The sequence below is a fragment of the Scleropages formosus genome, chromosome 19, assembly GCF_900964775.1.
Source record: "Scleropages formosus chromosome 19, fSclFor1.1, whole genome shotgun sequence".
NCBI lineage: Eukaryota > Metazoa > Chordata > Actinopteri > Osteoglossiformes > Osteoglossidae > Scleropages > Scleropages formosus.
The window spans coordinates 9,233,628-9,254,729 of record NC_041824.1 but is presented as its reverse complement, the minus strand read 5'-3'; the positions used below and the strand labels follow the sequence as shown (position 1 = coordinate 9,254,729).

At 41.6% G+C, this 21,102-nt stretch overlaps 1 protein-coding gene across 11 annotated transcripts in view; it reads right to left on the bottom strand.

Moving 5' to 3' along the window:
• Positions 1 to 51: 51 nt before the first annotated feature.
• Positions 52 to 21,102, bottom strand: part of abi1a (abl-interactor 1a) — a 34,778-nt gene continuing 13,727 nt past the window's right edge. Inside the window, exons 3-12 of one of the 11 annotated variants that reach the window (XM_018741137.2) lie at positions 17,135 to 17,311; positions 14,082 to 14,096; positions 13,549 to 13,649; positions 12,533 to 12,673; positions 10,537 to 10,637; positions 8,907 to 9,014; positions 6,098 to 6,307; positions 4,211 to 4,297; positions 2,509 to 2,694; positions 52 to 1,638 (exon numbers count right to left, since the gene is read on the bottom strand). In XM_018741137.2, coding sequence (XP_018596653.1) covers positions 1,463 to 1,638; positions 2,509 to 2,694; positions 4,211 to 4,297; positions 6,098 to 6,307; positions 8,907 to 9,014; positions 10,537 to 10,637; positions 12,533 to 12,673; positions 13,549 to 13,649; positions 14,082 to 14,096; positions 17,135 to 17,311 — 1,302 coding nt within the window. In that variant the 3' untranslated portion in view covers positions 52 to 1,462. The remainder of the gene's footprint in view (positions 1,639 to 2,508; positions 2,695 to 4,210; positions 4,298 to 6,097; positions 6,308 to 8,906; positions 9,015 to 10,536; positions 10,638 to 12,532; positions 12,674 to 13,548; positions 13,650 to 14,081; positions 14,097 to 17,134; positions 17,312 to 21,102) is intronic. The other 10 variants (XM_018741139.2, XM_018741140.2, XM_018741142.2 and 7 more) reach the window with 10 other exon arrangements.

Below are 21,102 nucleotides of genomic sequence, written 5' to 3'. Positions count from 1 at the left end.
AGGCCTTAATCCACTATGACCATGTATTCAAATAAAAGGTGTTTATTAATGTGGGCTTTTCCCTTTTCAATCAACTCAAGACTGTCTGCATATAGGAGAATTTATTATAAAAAGGGCTGTACATACATTTCAATCAACATATATACAAATCAATGGTAAAAGTTTCCTCCTGCCACATCACTCAGCTGTTGAATAGCAAACAGTGTCAGCTGAGCACTCCTGAGCAGTAGGAAGAATTGATGGGGGTGAAGAAAAAAATCCAAGTACAGGGTAGTACAAAGTTTCATGTTTTAAAAATATTTATCCAAGGAAGGAACAGCATGAAATTACTACATGAATTGTAATTAAGTCCTATTTAATGCATACTGCTTTAGTAAGACAATGTTTTTAAATTAACCTGAGTTATGAGCCTAAATTGTGGAAAAAACATTCCCATATAATCTACATGTATACAGCGGTTGCCTTGAATAAAAATGGTATGAAAACAGGCCCTTGCATTCCCTCAGAGGGAGAAGAAATGGAAATGTTGCATTGGTCACTTGATTCAAATACATCATGGAATTTTCCAAAATCACTATGAAACAAAGACACATTCTTACATGACACTGATGAGACAATCACTACTCACTGCTACAGAGCAGCTGGATGATGGAGAAAGTTGTGTAGGAACAAATGCTCCCCGCAGACAAAAAATGACATGGATATTGAATGGAACACTTAGATCGAAGCAGGAGTTCCAGACCCCCGTCTTTGCACTGATATACCGCTAAAATAGCATGTAAAAATTCATCCTGTAAATTTAATGATATCAAATACTTAAATAGAAATTAGGCCATTTAGAAAAGACCAGCAACAAGTCCACAAACATTTTAAACCTTTCATTCAAAAATTGAGTGCTCAGGTAAATACAACATAATGGAAGCTTAACGTCCTTTAAACTAACTTGCAATACATTTTTGGGTTATAGTATGCATGCTTTATGCCAAAACAAATAGATTTTCGGGATTACCATTCACCTGAAATACAAAGAAAAAGGTATCGTGATAAGCAGGTAAATTTGTATTCAACATCCAAGCAGTAGCTTTGTGCAGACCAAACAGTGGAAAAGAAAATGGCACAAACTAAAACCTGATTCAGTAAGAGTTAACCCCCCCCCCTTGCATGACATGATCATGTGCAGCGGTGACTGAACTGCTCAAGATGCTGTGATGGACTTTCACAGGAACGACCTGCTGACAGCATGTACAAAGTATGACAGCCGTCTTAAGACCGAGCATCCAGGAGGACGGGGGAATCCACCTCATTTTAGTTAATTATATATTCCCTCTCACCAGCTCACATTTATATGTTTAAGAAATTTCCCCCCCCCATTTTCAGCAGAAAAATATCACACTGCTCTATGCTGCACAGGTCAGATGAATGTTTTACATCTAGATATGACTGAGCAAAAAAAGGAGTCCCTTTAGTCTGCATAGTGCATGATGGATTCCACGTAGTTCCCAGGGAAGAGGCCCGTTACCCCGTTACAGACACCCTCAAACCAGCCGTCGTCATTTTTCTTGATAATGTAGATGATTGCGCCCTCCATGAAGGTCAGCTCGTCCTCTTTGTCCTTAGCGTAATCGTAGATGGCCACCACTGGCGAGGTGAGAAGGACTGAGTCAAACAACTGCTCACGTGGCTTGTCTACAAACACTCCTTCCCCAACAGTCTCAACTTAAGTGAACCGCCTGTTTCCAGGTAAAAAGTTCAAGGAGAAACACCATGTACAGTGGCTAAGGTCTTGCACTTAACACTCAGTTCTTGAGAAGTTGAACATAACACCTGCTGCTGCACCCTCTAGGAGGAACAATAAGTGAAGTGCTCACAGGTGTCAATCACTGTGGTAACTGTAAGCTTCACTTCTGAGCATTAAAGGTCATTAAGCATTAATTTTACCGGCATTAATCTTGCAGTGACATCAATCCAACAAAGCAGCTACGTCTCCAGTATAGAAAATCCACCTGGTGCCTCATCTGCACCAGTGGTGAGACTAAATTTAATTTATGAGCAGCACAAAGGCACAGACGGTACACCTAGGAAAAGCAAATCCATCCATATACATAGAGCAACAGCTCAAGATCAAAAGGTTCAGTATTTCACAGGTGTCAAGTAGCACCATCTAAAAAGTTAAACAATGGTGTCCAGACATACCAGAATTCCTTTTAATTGTGCAAATCAAATGTTTACATTTGTTCCACTAGAAAAAAAAAAAAAAAAACCTGTCATCCATATATTTACTGAGGAGCTTCAGCTATTGACCGCAGCATTAAAATACATTTTCTTGCAAAGTATATAAAATGAATAAGGTTGCGCTCCATGACTCCATCAAAAATGGAATCTGGGGTTGTGGTTTAAGAAGGAAGATGAGGGAACAAAAACTATGAAAGACTGTTTTGAATGATTTCAGTGAGCTCCTATCCCATGGCATTCCCAGAATGAGTGTGTCAGCATGTCAGGAAGACTCACCTTTCTCTATGTAGTTCTTGGGTGCCCATTGTGGGTCTCCATCAGCATAGGGGTCACTGTAGTGCACCACAGCTGCCTCCTCATCTTCATAGTCAACCGGTGGTGGTGGAGGAGGTGGTGGTGAGTCATCATACATCGCCATGTCATCTGGAGGCGGGGGTGGAGGCGGAGTCGGGGTGTCCGCAACTGGAGCGGTAAGTGAGGTGGCATTAAGATGAAAAATGGTCAGAAGAATGGTGGCTTCCCTCCCCACATGGGGGTGAAGAGGGGGACAGGATGGCAGCAGGCTAAGCATGGCAGCCACCCTCTCCTCTACCTATACAGTCACAGTAAAGCAATGATGGGGTTAAATGATTTGGTTAGTAAACCTGCAGCCCAACGCAAGATGCACAGATTCACATGCAACCAATCTCAAAGTAATTTTGAATCATACATGCAACAAACAGGTGTCAAACAAACAAATGGATAAACGAAGACTATGGACAATGTGTGCAGTATTTGACTATTTGAGTCATAAACCTTGCTCTTCAGTAAATCTTGAACAATTACATCATTTCCCTCAATAATGATGTTAACCATATGGAACTAAATTTCAACATAAAAGTTCTTTCCAGAGGTGTAGTTTGGCCTCTAAGAGCTTGACTGCTGCCAGTAGGGGGGGCCACAAGGCACCTCCACTGACTGAGCCACACCTCAGAAAGCATGATTCTTACAGGTTCTCCACATCCTAGACCCATCTGCACTTCTCCCAAGGAAAAGAAATCCACTGCTGTTGTTCATATTCCTCCTCTTTGATATATGACCCCCCCCCCAACCCCCCTATTTGGTGGAACGAAGCAGATGAATTCATTAGTCATCTTTCTGAACTCAGCTTTCAACCCTAACCCCAGAAATCCTACACACTAAAGATGTACTTCCCAGAATATCCACTAGGAGGCAGTAAACTGTCCATGTTGTATTTCCTTACCCTCATGAGTGTTGTAAATAAGGAAAATCTTAGTTCAACATGCTGGGCACATGATGTAATTTCTAATGGTGAATGAGGAAAGCTGAGACTCATGGGATACATCACATGAGAAATTAATGTGCTATATAGCCATTGCATTCATGGGAGATCGGACTGTTTGCCTCCTATTATTAATATACATTAAGCCAGTGGCAAATTAATGTGATCTCAATTTAAGTGAATTGTTAATATTTAATTTGTAAATATTTATAAAATGTTTAAATTTAAACAATTTCCAATTATAAAATGTTTTAAATATTTTGGGCATACTTTGCTATGAGTATATAGCAAAATTTATAGACATTTAAAATCACACATGTATACATACTTGATTCATGAGAGATCTGGAATTTAGCAAAAAAAAATTAAATACTACGGCCACTTCAGAAATGGCTAGGGGGGAGGAAAAATGTAAAGGTGATCCACTCCTGTATTAAACACTACACAACAGCATACTTAAGGGCTGCCACTGACCTGAAAACTAAGAGGGCAGCGAGGAAAAAAATCTCCTGCAGCATTACCAAGAACCCATTTTAGGCTCTGCCAGCAGCAATGGCAATAGGCACTACGCAGTGCAATGTGTTGCATGCAGAGTATGTGGGGGTGCACAGCTATGTCTACAGGAAGAGGGGGAGTGTGAGCACAGCACCACATGCCATGAGTGGGCCTTAGCATGATGCTCTCAGAGAGACTTACTGTTTTCCTGCACCCTGGCCACAAAGCCCGTGAGAGGTATCTGTGGGGTCAGCTGGGGCATTGGAGGTGGTGGGGGTGCAACAGACACTGGGGATATCCAGCGCACGTACGCACACACATTCATTAAAAAGGGGGGAGGTGGAAGGCCAGAGGGGAGGAGGAGGAGACAAACGGAAGCAGATGTCAGTCACAGGGCAACAGAAACCATGATCTGAAGCAGTAGAGGGTTGGTGAAAGACTGTCAGCAAAGATGTGTGTTGGGGTAAATGTGTGTGATGTTGAGGCTACTGTAATAGGGACCTTCGAAGTTGCTGCCACCACTTGTTCATGCTCCATGTGTCTGCCACCCAAAGCTACCAGGGAAAGCTGTCAGGGCGGGCCTGTCCTACTTACACCTGTGCCAGGTGTCTACAGCTGGGAGTCTTTGGATTGCAAACCCATTTCCTTCCGCAGACACCCCCCCTCGCACCGAGCACTAATTTTGCCCACGTAGCAGATAGGTGAGGGTCGTGTTTCACCACAGTGGCTCGTATCTCCAGCCTTTTTAATCTCATCTGCACGTCAAATCCATATGTGACTGCTGAGCCAAACATGAGCTGCTGAAACAGTTATGAATACTTTGCACAACAGCACCTTTCCCAATTGTGGACAATGGCGAAAAGTTCTCACATGAACATAGTTGTGAAATATGATGTACTTCCTGTACCATGGTACAGGTGAGGCCAAGAAAACTGGAAGCCATAAAAAAAAGTTGACCAAAAAAAAGTCTCCAACTGTTCTGGATCACAATTTAAGCCTCTTCTCTTCAGTGGCTTCTCCTTGCTGGCCAATTTCAAAACATCTGCAAACGCCCAAATTCTGACACCTGCCAACGGCTGACAGTATGCTTTCATGTGTGCTAATGCTGATCAATCTTTGGCCAGCTGTGTACTTGTAAAATCAGGCTTTTCATACAACGGTCCCTGTGCTTATTCACATTTCCTGAGGCACACAGAAGTTGACAAGCTTTTTATAATACAATATTTTATAATAAAAATACAAAACCAACCACGTAAGTACATTGTCAAATCTGTACTTTGCAAATACATTTATATTCGCCATATTTTTATATTATGCAAATACAAATTTTTTCAGCAGATTTTCCCCAAAGCAAATATGATTAACATTTAGCTAACACCTTTATCCAAAGTGAGACTTGTACTGTGCTAGATACACTACAGTAAACATTTCAATCATTAACCCATCTATAGAGCAGGGCAGTGGAACACACTGAAAACAGGTAATTCAGAGTCAAATCCACCTGAAGCACATGTTCTTAGACAGTGGGAGAGAACCAGAATACTCAGAAAAAGCCCAGGCAAACACAGGAATAACACAAACTCCATAGGCTGAGCAGAGATAAAACCTACAGCCAGAGTTGAGGCACCAGCGCTACTTGCTGTGCCACTGCTGTCCAAATATAAAACGGAATTTGGGACAAAGACAGTAATGTCAAACTCACCCAAAGTGAGTGACAGGCTTGTCAGGGAAGAAGTGGACTTCCCACCGCTTGTAAATAGGTGCACTAAATTTGCCAATATTGATGGTTCGATTAGCATTGCTCTCAAAATCCAAAGCATAATTAAAAAATGAAAAATCTGATAAAACCAACATATTAATGAGCTCTTTGTTCTGTAACATTCACAGCATGCACATATCCTACAGCATGCTGAAACAGGAATTGTTCTTGACAGCTTGGGACTGCAGAATAAGATGGCCGCATGGGGCGTTTGTGTACATTCCTTATACGTGGTCCATTTGTGAACTTGTATACATGCAGACCCACTGCAAACACACAGCAGGGGTTTCACACGGCTAAGCTCCAGGTGACTCCAAAGGTGGCCTTACTTGAGTTCTGAGGATACACAGAGGGGCCGCCGTTAATGTGTGGCTGCTGAGTGGGGAACTGCGCAGAGACAGAGGGTGCCCGCCGGTAGGTCCCGGTCGCCGAAACAGTGGACACAGAGGAGGTGGTAGAGCCATGACGGGAGATCTGCCTTGATATTGTGCCAAACTGAGACACTGGGGCGGGGCCAAGCCCTGGCCCCAAAACTGGTGCTGTAAGTACCAAGAGAGAGGAACAGACAGAGGAAGAGAGAGAACCCAGGAGGAGAAACGTTAGCAACCCACAGTAACCAGAGCTCCTCAGTGACCAGCATTAGGGACAACTTCAAATTGCCTCCTGCCAGGTGTTGAGGAGCGGAAAGGGGACAGGTATCTTATGTCAGCAACCAAAGCAGAATGAAGATGTTTCGATGTCCGCTGGACTTGAGGAAAAGCAGCAAGGAGCACACTTTCCACAGACTGTGTGAACGTGGGGTGGAAAAGGCAGCACTTAGAAGTTTCACAGAATCACTGTGTCCCACTACAGGAAATACCTGGTCAACAGATAAGCACACCTTGAATAACCACAGTGGTAACCAGAGCACATATACACTGTTTCCTGAAATAAGTAGCAAAGAGATAAGCTGGAGCAGGAATAAAGAGTGCAGTAAAATGGCAAGTCTGGTGTATGAAGAGGGTTCCTGCTGGAGGTTACTTACCACACCCATCCTCAAGCAATACATGTATGGTGATCACAGTACTTCTGCAACTCTTACTGCCAGTTCTAAATGCTCTGATTCACCAAGTTCATTACACCATTTTGCCCCACAGTGGACTTGGGAGATGTCACAGGTGTAGGCTTGGCCCTGACCCACAGGATAAAATAAAGCTCTCTGGGTTTGCAGTATGGCCATGCCAATTTTGTCAGCATGTATACCCCCACAATTCCCGCCATGCTGGCACACAGCTAGCAGCAGCATTCGGAGCTGCCCTTGGATAAACATGCAGCCTACTTGTGAGGTCAATAAATCAAGTCCTTTGAATAAAATATTCTGTTACACAGTTCACAAAAAGTTACACACCTTGAAATAGCATCACCACCACTTAACTATGTGCAGCTGCATTTTTTTCAGATAAGCAATCCAAATGCTACCTCTGATGGTCAAATGCCCTTGCTGTACCAGGCCTGAGAAATAAAACCCAACCAAGTCTTTCCAGGTGGATCCCTCCTTTGCTTAGTGATGCGGCAGGAGCTAAAAGCCATTGAAGCTTCTGCACACACATGCCGACACAGTAAATTCCCCTCTGGAGCAGTAATACAGACAGCTCTAAAAGTATGCTCAAAAACCAACCAGGGTTAGTGTAAAATCTAAGCTTAACTGCTTGCGCTGAGGGGATAAAAATATACAGGCTGTGCAAAGTACTATAAAGGATATATTGCAGCCACAACCTGCATCCTGTCCACTCTGACAATTTACCAACAGCAGAGAACCAGCAAGTTCATCCACACATGTAGTTCTGCTCAAATGAGGACCACAGTGACATTATTTTGCCAATATTTTGTTGCCCACGGCATGATGCTTGAACATGCATTTCAGATGCACAGCTGGAGCCTGTGAGACCAGAAGCTTATCAAAGAACAATGATGTACAACACAGTTACCTCAGTCAAATTGTAAGTTTCATCAGCATGGTGTCTTTCTGCATATATACTACATGTATAATCTTTGGGGGAGATTAAAGGGGAACCAAAAGACTTCCTGAATCTTATATCAATCTGTTTCCCAGTACATCAAGAAGCTCATGCTCATTGAACCACCTCCTAAACATTTCCTGTTTACAGCAACAGATATGAGCAGCTCTTGCAAGATGACAAAAATATCTTTATGAAGGGTGGGGGTCAGGAACTCAGCAGACCAGAAAAAAAACTGAAACATCTTCTGTGTGCCCTTTGGTGATGATGGTGATAAATGGGGGCTGTGAAAAATCATTGTTAATAATGAATAAAAACTACAATTTTCAGAAATCACAAGCCACACCCTCATTTTTATATTAATGAGCAACGGAACAGTAATGAGCATTTAAAAATAACCTCCCCCAAGAAAAATTATTAAATTCTTACATGTCATCTGATGCTTCACCGTATCGTCATGTTTTGCCAAACTCAACACATACGCACCCCAGACATAATAAATGTGGATGACACATACTACTTTCAAACTGGTTGCATTATTTAGAAAAATGGCACATCAGGAATTCCAAAGCTGGACATAAAGAGAGATGCTGTTAATCACCCAAGAAACAGTGTGACCCCACACGCTTAGAAAGCACCTATGCTGGAGAAGTCTCTAATGCTAGATCTAACTTTAAAACTGGAAAGCAAACAAACTGACCCCTTATCAGAATCCCCCCCCCCCCCTCAAAAAACCTTCAAGAGATCAGTGACACGCTGGTTCTGCTTTAATAACTGCCAAATGGGGTGGGGGCCGAGAGAAGGGGAAAAAAAAAGCAGTGTGAAAGATACACAATTACAGCAAATGTGCTGAAAAATCTACACTATCAGCAGTACTGTCATAAACAGGGAAACAGTACTGCTTTGGAATTGAGCACCAATCAGAACAAAAAAACCATTAGAGACTTCTCCTTTGTAAAAGAGGACGAGCTGAGGTCTCCGCAGCTCTTCATTGCTGTTGACACCAAAACAAAGACACCGATAATTCACACACCCTTTCAGGGGAATCAGTGACACAACAGACAGGACGGACAGACAAGCAAGCTGGCACGGTGATCATTTCGGTGCGGTCCGCACGCACCCAGTGCTGGGGAGGGCTCACCTATTGAAGGAGTCGCTGGCATGGGGGGGCCTTGCCCAGGAAGTGGGGGTGGAGGAGGGGGTGGGGGAGGAGCTGGAGGGGCTCCTGGGGAAGCGAACATGGGTGGGGCTGAAACAAGTTGGGCCAGAAGAGGAGAGTGAACCCAGTGTGAAACAACAAATGTACAACATTGTGAGCGCAAGCTCTCCGGCGTCATCCTAAAACTCATTCATCAACTCCATTTATATTTCACACACGATGGTGGGTTTTCATGAGTAAACAGTGAGTGTTATGGCGACCTGCTCCACACTGAGTTTCTATCAAAAGGGGGCAAAGACGTTTCCAGCTGCTTTCTCCTTTGATTGTGCTCCTTTTGGGTCACGACCTTATGGTCGATTTTTCCAGCAGCTGTGACTGAGAAGATGATAGGAGAGGCTTTGCTGTGCCAGATTTGCAACAAAGTGCCTAGCATGGTAGCCTGTGCCTTCTCAATTGTCCATGCGGCCAGGCTGAGTATCACAGTTTGATTGCTACCCTCACTGTGGCATCATTTCTGGAAATGATTCAGCAAAGTGTGCTCCTGTTAATAAGTATCAAGCCACATGCTGTTGCAGTTCAGTTTTAGATGATGTATATACACGGGGAAAAGTACACACCCTAGGAAGGCTTTCCTTTATACATACTTTACGGTAAAGAGATGGATGCCTCTTATTTAAATGTTACAAATTAAGGTGAATGTTTTGCTATAAGGCACATTTATCCAGTAAATTAATTTCTAGACCAGCAGTAGGATGCATTTAGCATCATCTAAATGACAGTAATAGTCCTGAAACTGCCGTTTTAGTTGTAATACAGATTTGCATTCACTGACTGCTGTGACTGGCTGAGATTGTCAAAGTGACGGAATGTTCTTCTGTTGTCTTGCACTAAGCAATACATTTCTGTACAAATTTAAACAAATGTGTTCAGCAATTTTCTTAAATGTTTCCATTGGAGTTTACTCCATGTTTACTTTGTTACCATTGTGCTGAGTAACTGCTCTGAACAATAACCTGGGACAGGAGCTGTGCTACCAGAAATCACCTATGTGTGGTTGATCGCATGTGTGTAGGTCTGTGTTTCACGGCTGCACGGAAAATATTTATGAAGTAGACCATGTAAAAGGCAGAAATTCTCTTGTACTGAATAAGTCCATGGTGTGAAACATGGGTGTATATATCGGATATATGCGGGCAGTGTGTTTTTTTTTTCCCCCCCACATCACTAGAAATCAACTAAATTGGTAGACAGACTACTTTTATTCAAGCAAACTTGTAGATTTACACCCATTTATACAACTAGTTATTTTCATTGGAAAGGCTAACAACAGGAGACTAAAATGAGAAGCGAGCCAATAAACTTCCGGTCCATTTATTTACCTGTTGTGTTACTTGTTAAATGAATAACACAAGACATTTTCTTTACTAGAATCACAGCAAAGACTGGATAACTGGATTGGATAATCTTATACCAGGTGTTAATCTGTCCTCCAGTGTGATGTTAATTACATCCATAGTCTAGTCAGGAAGGCCGTTTCCCTTCAGAAAACCAGAATACAGTTAACCCACAGAAAGGGCTGCATGGGGTGGGGGGGTCAGAATAGGGGGCTCACCTGGTCCCATGGTGGGAGGGGAGGGTGTCGGCACAGCAATGGGAACACCGATGCTGCCACTACCACTGTTCTCCCGGCTGCTGCTCCCTCCACTGCTGCCACTTTGAGGGAGAGATGGCATAAGAACCCATGATCTAGGACATCGGCAGAAGCCTCACACAGTGACGGTCACCCAGCAGTTTCAGTGACTACATGAGTTTGCAAAAAAGCTCAGGATTTCCCTATTTCAGCTGATGTCTTATACAAATGTTACTAAAAAAGCATCAGGAAACATCTCACTTCTGATGTCAGATTGTACTGAAATAAATCTCAGACACAGAGGCAAACAAAAGCACGGTGATTTCAAAATGGAGCTTTAAAAGTGGTTAAATGCTAAGCTTATTTTCCATTGGTCTATCAAAGAATCAGGAGCCTTCATTTATTTGCACACTGATGTAAAGAAATTACCAATATGCTTCACTGGAAGAATTTCTATATGAAGGTAAAGCACATTACATCAATTGGAACTGAATATGCCCAAAGTGGTCTGTGCTACCTCAACCACTAATGAGGAGTGAGATGTACTTGACAGGTTTAACAAAAAACAGTAAATGCCTCAAAGTTGACCATATAAACAGTTTCAGATAGTTATTTCATTAAAAGTAAAATGTGGTACCCAGTCTCCACCTGACAGCCCTGACCAAATTACAAAAAGTAATACAAAAAAAATGTGCAGAAGCAGAATTGAATCTTATAGTCTTCCAGTTGTAAACCAGAGTTGGATTGACCTGGTAGCAAACACAATGTCAAGTCCAACTGACTGTGAACCCAATGATAAATAAAAGAAATGTGCACATAACTGGAGTTTAAAGGTAAACACCAGGCAATGAAAGCTATGTAGAAAGCAAAGTGCTGGAGCAGAGCATCAGTTGTCATGGTGACAAGTCAGCTCCTTCCGACATCCCACATTGAAAGTGGAGATGAGAGCAGTTAAGGGCCAAGCAGAATGAGCCTCGTAATTGTTCGAATACACTCAAGATCCTGTACATATTTAATGTACTTTAACATTAGCATTTGTCATCTATGAAGGCATCAGATCAACACGCAAAGTAAGTGAGCTCTTCAGGAATATATTCAAATGGCTTATAACTGAATAGAAGACATCTTAAAATTTAATTAAAACAGGCTCTGTGTGTCACCATATATGTCACAATACTGCCTCAGTACCCTTGGCCCTCCCTGCCATCTGGGGAGATATACAATTTCTTGTTAGCTGTGATGTCTGACAAGTCACACTAATAAGCTAATTACAGGTTACTACTGTAATGGCTGATTCACTGAGATGGCCAGGCATGTCCTTGAAAACAAAGGCAAAGAATAGCAGGTATTTGTATTCTTTCTGCCAGAATGTAGCTGTAGGCCAAAACAATCGATATTCGACTGGGCCCGCAGAGTGAGGATTTAGCTATACCGCAGCCTGCAAATTCTGTCCCGATCCACACATATGGCAAGGCTCAGCCATGCCTGTGTAAATCTCATCAGCAACAAAATACAGTGTTGAGCCAGAAGCAGCCATGAGTGCTACAAAACTACAAAAAAGAAATTTCACTTTCATATTTATGGTCCTCACAGTCAGCATTAAAGCCTTTCAGCTAATGAAAGCTCAGTCAAACAGATCTGATGAAGGCAGCTATGACTTCACACAGGCCTCATTTCAAACAGTTGAATTTCACAGACCAGGAAGGCTCTTTGACAAGGACTCAGCTTCAAGTTTGTCATATTTCAAAACCTTTTTATGCTATGTCACTACTTCATAAACCCCCCTCTGCTTTAATCATTTACGTGAAAGTAGTAACTTTGGAATGTCATTATATATGGACATAACTTTCACAATTAATAACGTTTCTGGATTTCATGTTTGTTTTCAGGAAGAAAAAAATGTGACCAGGACAGTGTAAATCACATTTTAGCAGTGTTCATACCCACACTGGGGATGGGAGCTGGAGAAGGCAGTTACCTGTGTGTCCTAGGCCTCTGGTTGAGCGAGGCAGTGCGGCCCGGGCTGTGCTGGCTGCCCAATCGGGCGGGGCTCGTCATGTAGTCATTGGGCACGGTTGGTGGCTTGACAGGTTCTAAAGTCTTGTAAGGTGTGTTGCGCCTAGTTGTAATGAGGCAAAATAGAAGAAAGAGCAGAGGTGGTACTCCAGCACCGATGGAAACAGTAGACACTGTTGTGTCAAGCAGTAATGGCTTGAAGGCTAGTATGAATCCCAGGAGGGAACTTGCAGTTTACCCCCCAGTAGCAAAATATTGAATGGGAAGAGTTGGGTGACCAAAAAAATAAGTAATACAAATAAAAGCTCTGATAGCAAACCCAATATTAAAAAACTAAGCAAAAAATAGTAATTTCTGAAAATCAAGTCCATATTTGTACACATATATACAAATATTTATGATTACATTTTTCCAGGAACACAGAAGTTTATTTAACCAGCAATATAAGAGGCGGCACAGCGAGTAGTGCTGCTGTCTCACAGCGCCTGGGTGGTGCAAGAATACATGGGTTCGATCTCTGCTCAGTCTGTGTGGCGTTGGCATGTTCTCCCTGTGTCTGTGTGAGTTTCCTCTCACAGTCCAAAGACGTGTTGTTCAGGTTAACCCATAGTGTGTGTTCCCCTGATGTATGGATGAGTGACCCATTGTACATAGTATATCTAGCAGTGTAAGTCACCTTGGTGAATAAGGTGTGTGGGATGATAACACTACAGAGTTCATTGGAAGTCACTTTGGAGAAAAGCTAAAAAATGTAAATGTACAACGTGAACATTTCCATAGTAATTTAAACACATGCGTATCTCAGCTACGTACGCTCACTTACTGGAGTGCCTAGTATTCACAGCGTGACCATTTACCATCCAGTATAATAAGCATATCCGTTATAGTATCAGAGGTTTCAGGTCTATGACAGACTTTATTTTTTATTGTTACGGTCAGAGAACAGAAGAGGAGAGCCTATCTACAGGAAGGGCATACCCAAGAGTCCCGCGCCCTGACATGGGTGGGCTTGGAGGCTTCTGCGTTGGCGGGTTGCTCCTTGACAGAGTTCCTCCTCTGACAGGTTGGTTGTTCCCATGCTACAGGGAAAGCATTGAAGAAAACATATCAAGTTCCATTTCCATTCTGACCCACTGGCTCCCTACATGCATACAATTAGTGTTAAAGCTGGACTAAATGGATTTTCCCAGATTTATAATATGCATTTTAACACAGTAACTTTTAATACAAACATGTTAAGGTTTACTTTTTTCTACTAATTTTTTCATCTGGGAAATCCTAACAGTGATTAGAACAAGTTCTAAAAATAAGTACTACAACAGGAGATGATCTGTGATGACACAAATTCAGTAAAACACCAGTGAAATCATGACGACTAACACTGAAGGATTTCTACTTTTCCTAAAACAGGTATGGTGCAGCCAAAGGACACACAGAAGCCACAGGACAGAGGATGTAGCAGGTCTACTAGAAAGGCACTAGTTAGGGGTCACCAGTGAAAAATCACTCACCTTGGCTTTTAGCCACTTAACGTAGGCAGAAAGAATGAACAAGAAAGGAGAAAAAAACAGCACATGAGAAAAAAGCTGAATGGCAAAGTGCACAAGATGCTCACCATCTTTCGTTCTTTTGATACTCTGACATCAGCTAATCCAATTTAAATATGATTAACTGAATGCAAAATTGTTCTAAATTCAATTAAGTTTTTTTTTGCCAGACTATTTGACTATACATTGTTAGGTTGTCAAATACAAAATTTCAAGAGACATCTTTCACAAGACAAAAGCTGTAAAAGATGAGCCTTGATCGTTCCAATCATGAGAATTTCAGATTAAAAGATAAGTTTACTATGTGACCAGACACACAACGTGTCTGATTAAATGCCTGCAGGGTGCTATGCGTGATGCAGCGTTATGAAAAACGTCATTATAATAAATGGAATTAGGGCTGGATGTGAACTAAACACCACTGTAACTACAGCAAGACATTGCTTGAGGCAATTATGTTAACGGGACACTAGGGAAGCCTGACTGGCCATGTCAAAGCAGCACCAATAGCATAAACCCATGATGAAAGTAGACATGCAACACAACTGAGAATCTAATTCTGAAGAAAACACGATGGCATGCACAAGAAAGAAAAGCCACACAGTACTGCAGCAATTTTGGATGCAGGCAAGGGTCTGGCACTATAGGCAATTTTTTCCTCGTGACCATGCGGGCTTCTAGGAAACGATAAACAACTCCGCACCATCCCCTAACACAAACAGCACAACTTCAACTTGATGGCACTTACTAAAAATCTATTTTAAATGCATAGGTAACTCCTATTACATAGAACATTAGTTTCTACATGCTGAACCCTTGAAACAATTCCTACCAAACTAATCTTAAATGTACACTATTACATACTGTATATAAAGGCAGAAAATTTTATATTTGGCAGAATGCTGGGAGACTGACAAACCATTAATCCTGGGGGGGGGGGGGGGGGGGAGAGAGAAAAAAAGGCAGGGCCATTTGCAAGTCCCAGGATATCATGCTTGAAATGGAAACTGGCCCAGATCTAAGCTCATGGGCAGGCCTCTGACAAAAGGGCAAGTTCTCATGGGGCCAAAGGGGTGGGGGGGCTCAGCTGAACAAGTCTATAGTGTTATTTCCAGCTTTCCAGACCTGGGATGAAAGGGTGAAGGCTTATAGTTGTACAATTAGTGTGGTATAAATCTCATGTGTGATTTTAAAACAGCCCAGTCACTGGGTAAAACAAAGGCAAGTGTCAGGAGAAATCCCACAGGGGAGGGGAGGTGAGGCAGGGCCACAGAAAGAGACCACTCTTGTATAAGGATATAACCAAATATTAAACTCCCGATAAAGTATGTACCTTGAACCGGTTAGGGCACTATAACCAGTAAGCTGTGTGAACTGCTCCTGTGTGTTTCATTAAGTACATAGAGTACTTTCGTGTTGCTAATCAAGCTTATACAGAACTGTCATTAGCAGCAAAAATAAAGTCATTTATGGCTGGTGTCATTTTCATTTTATTGACAGTTCCTGCTGAGCAACTATTTACTTATGATATAGAATTCCTGTTAAATGCTTAGCAGAACTTAACCTTTAAGATTTGATGACTGCTTTATGCCAACTCTCAAGACCAGAAAGAAACTATGAAACAGATTAAATTTCAGCTACTCAAAAAAGATAAATATAATACGATTGCATCCACCCACTGACTGAACTGCAGAAAAGACTGAGCTGACAGAATAAATCTTATGTTTCAAATACTATAGAAGACATGAACATTTACATAAAGCCCACTGATGCTGATGTCATACATGCATGTGGTGTGTTGAAATGTCAATTCTCTGCATAATATGATAAGACTACATTACTCCCTAAAAAGTTTGACACTAATTTTGAATTTCATTTTAGGAATGCCAATAATCAAAGTATATGTAACAGACCACCATAGTTTTAACTAACCAGAGATGCATTTAAAGTAATGCCGCACCAAAATTAACACAAATTATCACTTAAGAAAAAGAGGACAGACATCCAACAGCAATGTTTTAACATCCATCTTACATGGCATTCTCTATCAGTAATCCTTCAGACACAAAATTATTGTACCCCTCAAAAGATTTTTCTGATGGATTACAGGCATTTTCCTGCAATATAAATCTCAAAACACAAACCTGACTTCTTGGAAGAGACCATTTGCAGTCAAGCTAAGAAAATTTTTTTTAAGTCCAAAAAATTAACTGTCATGGAAAGTCTCCTACAGCATACAATGAAAGTCTCAAAATGAAAAGTCACATGGATCCTATGATTACCCATTACTACACCAAAAACACTTTCAATTAATCTACAAATGTTTTTACCCATGAAAGCTGATACAAGTCAGTTTACCTGCTTGAGACTATTACATGAGGCATTAGCTGCTTTTTCTCTCCACCATGAAACACTTGTCTCTTTGCAAACTGACATTGGTCCAATTGAGCATGACAGGAGTGGCTTTTACACTGCATTATTATTGTTTACCAACCTCCGAAACAACACAAGGCACTACACTGGAACGTAATTCAATCTGCCTGACAACACAAAAGGAGCCTCCGCCTGATGTGTGAGGCAGGTCAATGAGGTACATGTCAGTGGAACCAGTAATCAATATCTACATTCCATTTGTGACTGACTGCAGCACAAAACTGAATACAGACCCTCAGATTGAGGGAAATTACTACACCCAATTGAGCGCAACTTTGCATTTATTGTTGGTGTATAAAAAAGCCATAGTTTAAGAGTTGCTGTTTGGAAGTAACATAATAACAGAGCCTACTTTTGGATCAAACAGATACACTAACTGCTCACAAGAAAAATGTCTGAATGGAACAGGACAGCTTCATCACAAAACAAAAAAAAAACGGGGCCTATCATTTAAGCATTTTTAAATGCGAAATAGCTGAAAATGCACTCTTCTGAGAATGGCATCAGCATATTCAGTTATCAGGTGATTCTTTAACTGCAGCAGGCAACACTGTCTGCACACCCAGGAGAGGCTAGACTCTTACCTTCACCCCATGGCCGACATCATCCAATACCGTGTAGTCGATGGGTTTGCGGATGTACCTCACGGGCCGCTCCATGTTGGCTGGGGCGATGATCTTGTGGGTCCTCGACGTGTTCTTGTTTGTGGTCAGGATGCCAATCTCTCGCCTGGCTACTTTCTCTTTGTGGATGTCCACAGTCTTAAGAGAAAAACAAAATGGCTACACTACCAAATTGCCAAAATAACCAAAAACAGGGAACTAATACTTTACAATATAATTCAGAGGGCTCAAAACAAAACCCCACAACAGCAGTGCTGATTAAGCTAAGATTGTTTAAAATTTTTGCAGTTTAAATGAATTTGATACATTCATTATGTGTCTATTGTAAATTTAAATCATTCACAACAATGTCAGTCGTAATCATTAATACAGGCTGTTAATACAGAACACATTATCCTTAATTTTAGCAAGTGGTTCACATATTGTCTAGTCTGTGCTGAATATAACATCTTGGAGAGAAAACAATGATGAATTTACAATATGCTCCTGGGTAGTATGGTAAAATAATTATTCACAAAGACAATATAGTTTTCATTTGAGAATTTATGCAGCATGATAAATCTCATTCACCCAGCTATTTACAGTACTCAGTGTAGTTAAAAAAAAAAAAAAAAAAAAAAGTCCAGCAGCAGAATGTAGCACTGTGTTCCTGGAGTGCTGTATCTCAAATCACCGATGAATTCACCCATTTACATTTATTCATTTAGCAGATGCTTTTCTCCAAAGCGACATACATCTCAGAATACAATTTGTGCATTACATTGGGAGAAAGAGACAGTTGCAGACGTGCGATTAACTTAGTTTCTTTCCACCCTATGCACCAATGTTAATCACACAAGTACCTGCATAAAACTGATGATTCCTGATCACCTTTCTAGAATTTTGATACACACAAACATGTACGTTCAATACAGGAGTAGCGGCTGTGTAAAGCTTTATCGAGGCAGGATCATAAAGTTATACCGCATGAATATTAACACCTTACATGAGCTTTAACTGCCACTAATATTAATAGAAAAACCATATTTATCAAAGTTACCACATTGCTATAATGTCACATGACTGAATGACTTGCCTCTCAGAGACTGCATGTTGTCACCGCATTTACCCAGTCTAGCAGGAAAGAAAAAAAAAGCCTGAAGATCCATTTGGCTTTCTCACACCAACCAAAGCCAAAGGTAAGCACTCATTCTTATGTCAAATCTCCAGAATGAGCAGCACTCCTAAGTGAAATTTACTCAGAAGTTATTCTGATACTGCAGCAGATTTTCAAAGAGTAAAAGGTTAACCATTAAGACTGATTGCAGAAAGGAATTAATTCTACTTTATTTGTAATCTACAGCCAATGGAAATGTCACAAATTAGCAGCAGCTGATAAAACTGCTGCTTTTTATCCCGCCTACTAATTTTCTGTCACAGAGCATCTGGCACAGAGCTCCCCGGAGTTCCTGCGTCTCCTTGGAAACTGCTCCCGTGACCAAAAAGACATTCAGCAACTTTCAGGCTAAAAGGAAACCCTCACTTGAGCAGATGAAAGAGATGCTGTGTCCTCTATGGAGGTCCTGTGAAATGAGCCTTTTTCTGGATGCTCACACAACACTGGACTCCTTTCATCTCCTGGGTACCAAAAGTTAAACGAAGTGTGAGGTTCTCACACTCAGTCCTAAAGATCTTAAAAACTTGGACTAACATATTTATGCAAAGGATTGTTTAAATTGTCATTGCTTTTTCAACACTTCCATGTTCATGTGGGTTTCCTCCAGGTGTTCTGGTTTCCTCCAGCAGTTCAAAAACAAGTGTTTCAGATAAACAGGAGAATCTAAACTGCCTGTGAGTGAGTGAGTTACATTGCTCTATATAGATGGGTAGATGATTGCAGAGAATTTAGTGCAGTGTATCCAGCAACAAGCACAGATGGCTAAAACAGGAAGTGAAAGGTCTGGAGGATGATTTCACCTCCTTCCTGTGAGCAAAAACCATTGCCAAATAAGCTTTTCCTTCTGGAACTTGCTCAATTTCAAAACTGCAAAGCATTTCCTATCATCTTTGACAAATTCCAGCCTCATAACTGCAATGTCTCCAAAGCTTTGACTCGATGGTTGTTGACAGTCAAGTTTGCAGGGTTATGAGGTTTTTTGTGGCACAGTAAACCACAGCCACAAAACACCTCAGGTAAACCACTGGTTTCAGTACTCTTGATACACTTGTGCATTCTGGAACGAAATTAAACATTCAAGTCAAGTAAAAGACAAGACCAGCCACTTATTTATTCATTTTGTCTGGGTGGAGTGGCTTGGCAGCTGCTCCCATGCAAGGCTCACAGGCAGTGGCTTTCACCAGCTGCTGTGCTCTTGGCCCTGCAGGCATTCATAACCCCAAGTCCTCCAGACTTGTCACCAGCCCTCCTTATGCCAATCCCAACACCAAGCTATACCCCCAATTCTTAACATGGCTAGAGCACAGAATGAAGAACATTGCTTAGTAGCAAGTACCAATAACCTGTACTTCTGGATTCCAAATTGCAACCTTTCTACCCTGCTTCTAGCACAATCAATGTGTGCAATTACCCATGATTCCCTACCATGGGATCAACACACAACACCCTGTGAGTCAGGGCCAAAGAGGTGCTCCACTTTCAACAGGCTTCACTGTGGCCAAGGTCATGCCATTACCACAATGGAACCCAGAGCCATGGAGAAAAAGCTATAAAATGATCTCGATATGTGCAGGATTGTTTACATACAGCTCTATCAGGCCATCCACAAACTCCCTCAGCCAGTAGTGGTTAAGGCACTGTCAGGTTTGGTTCCACCCATGCATGCCTACATGCATACCAGTCATTCTCAGGAGGGCTTTGAGCTCAAAAGTTAAAGGTTAATGCGCAACAATACAAAACACTACACACTTAATGGAATAATTTATAGGCATTATTCTTGCATAATACACTATTCCAGATGGATAATTTTATTCACTTAAAAAGTTCTGACAGTTTAATAAAGGATGGGGAAAAGCATTGCACTCAGCAAGTGGACAGAATCAGTAAATGCTTGTAAGCGCCTACAGTTTACACACCCAGTCATAACGAATGTAGTGAGGTTAAAAATGTGTCGCTTGATTTTTTTTAGAAAATGGAAAAAATAAATGCTAAAAAAAGCCTCAAAGTTTCAATAGTTGGCAGGATGGAATGAATGACTGCTGCTTCCTGCCATGCATAGAGCAGTGATAGCACAATACAGACAGGATAAGTGCTGGGCCTGTAGATACTGAAAGACAACATCAGTAAGAAAACCCTGCATGTCTGTGGAAGGGGAGGTCTATCTGAAGGATCAAGTTGGAGAAGGAAAGTAAAAGGCCTTCAGAGCTTTTGTTGTGGCTGAGCCTGTGATCAGTGTGTGTTTACTTGGGGCTGTTTTACTAACAAACAATGTCTGTCAATTGTGAATCCAAGGACTAAACAGCCAGTGTGGTTAGCAGCTAGCACAGTGCAGAGAGCTGCCACCTTACACTCAAAGGACACCCCATTTCCTTTGGCACTGATAAATAAGTATCTTAATGCTGTTAGTTGCTGCAGGGGAAAAGGGATCTGCTAAAGGAATTTAACACGGGGACACACAACATGCATGACTCTTGAAAAACATTAAATTAAAAAAAATGGGGGTAGGGGGTTACCAATCTCTGACAGGAAAAAAATTCAGATGTGCTGAGATTTTTGTCAACATATTAAGTCAAAGGCACAAGCCAGATAATTAATGCCACAAAGCCAGGGATCAAAAGCCAAACAGTTCCTGGGCTGCTAGTGCAGTGAAAATAAGGGGGGAGAATAATGGTAGACCATCACCCACCTGAACCGTGGTCACCTTCTTAGACCATTAGAGAAAAAATTACATTTGTAAGGGCAGAAGCTCTGCAACACAAAAACTGTGAAAGAA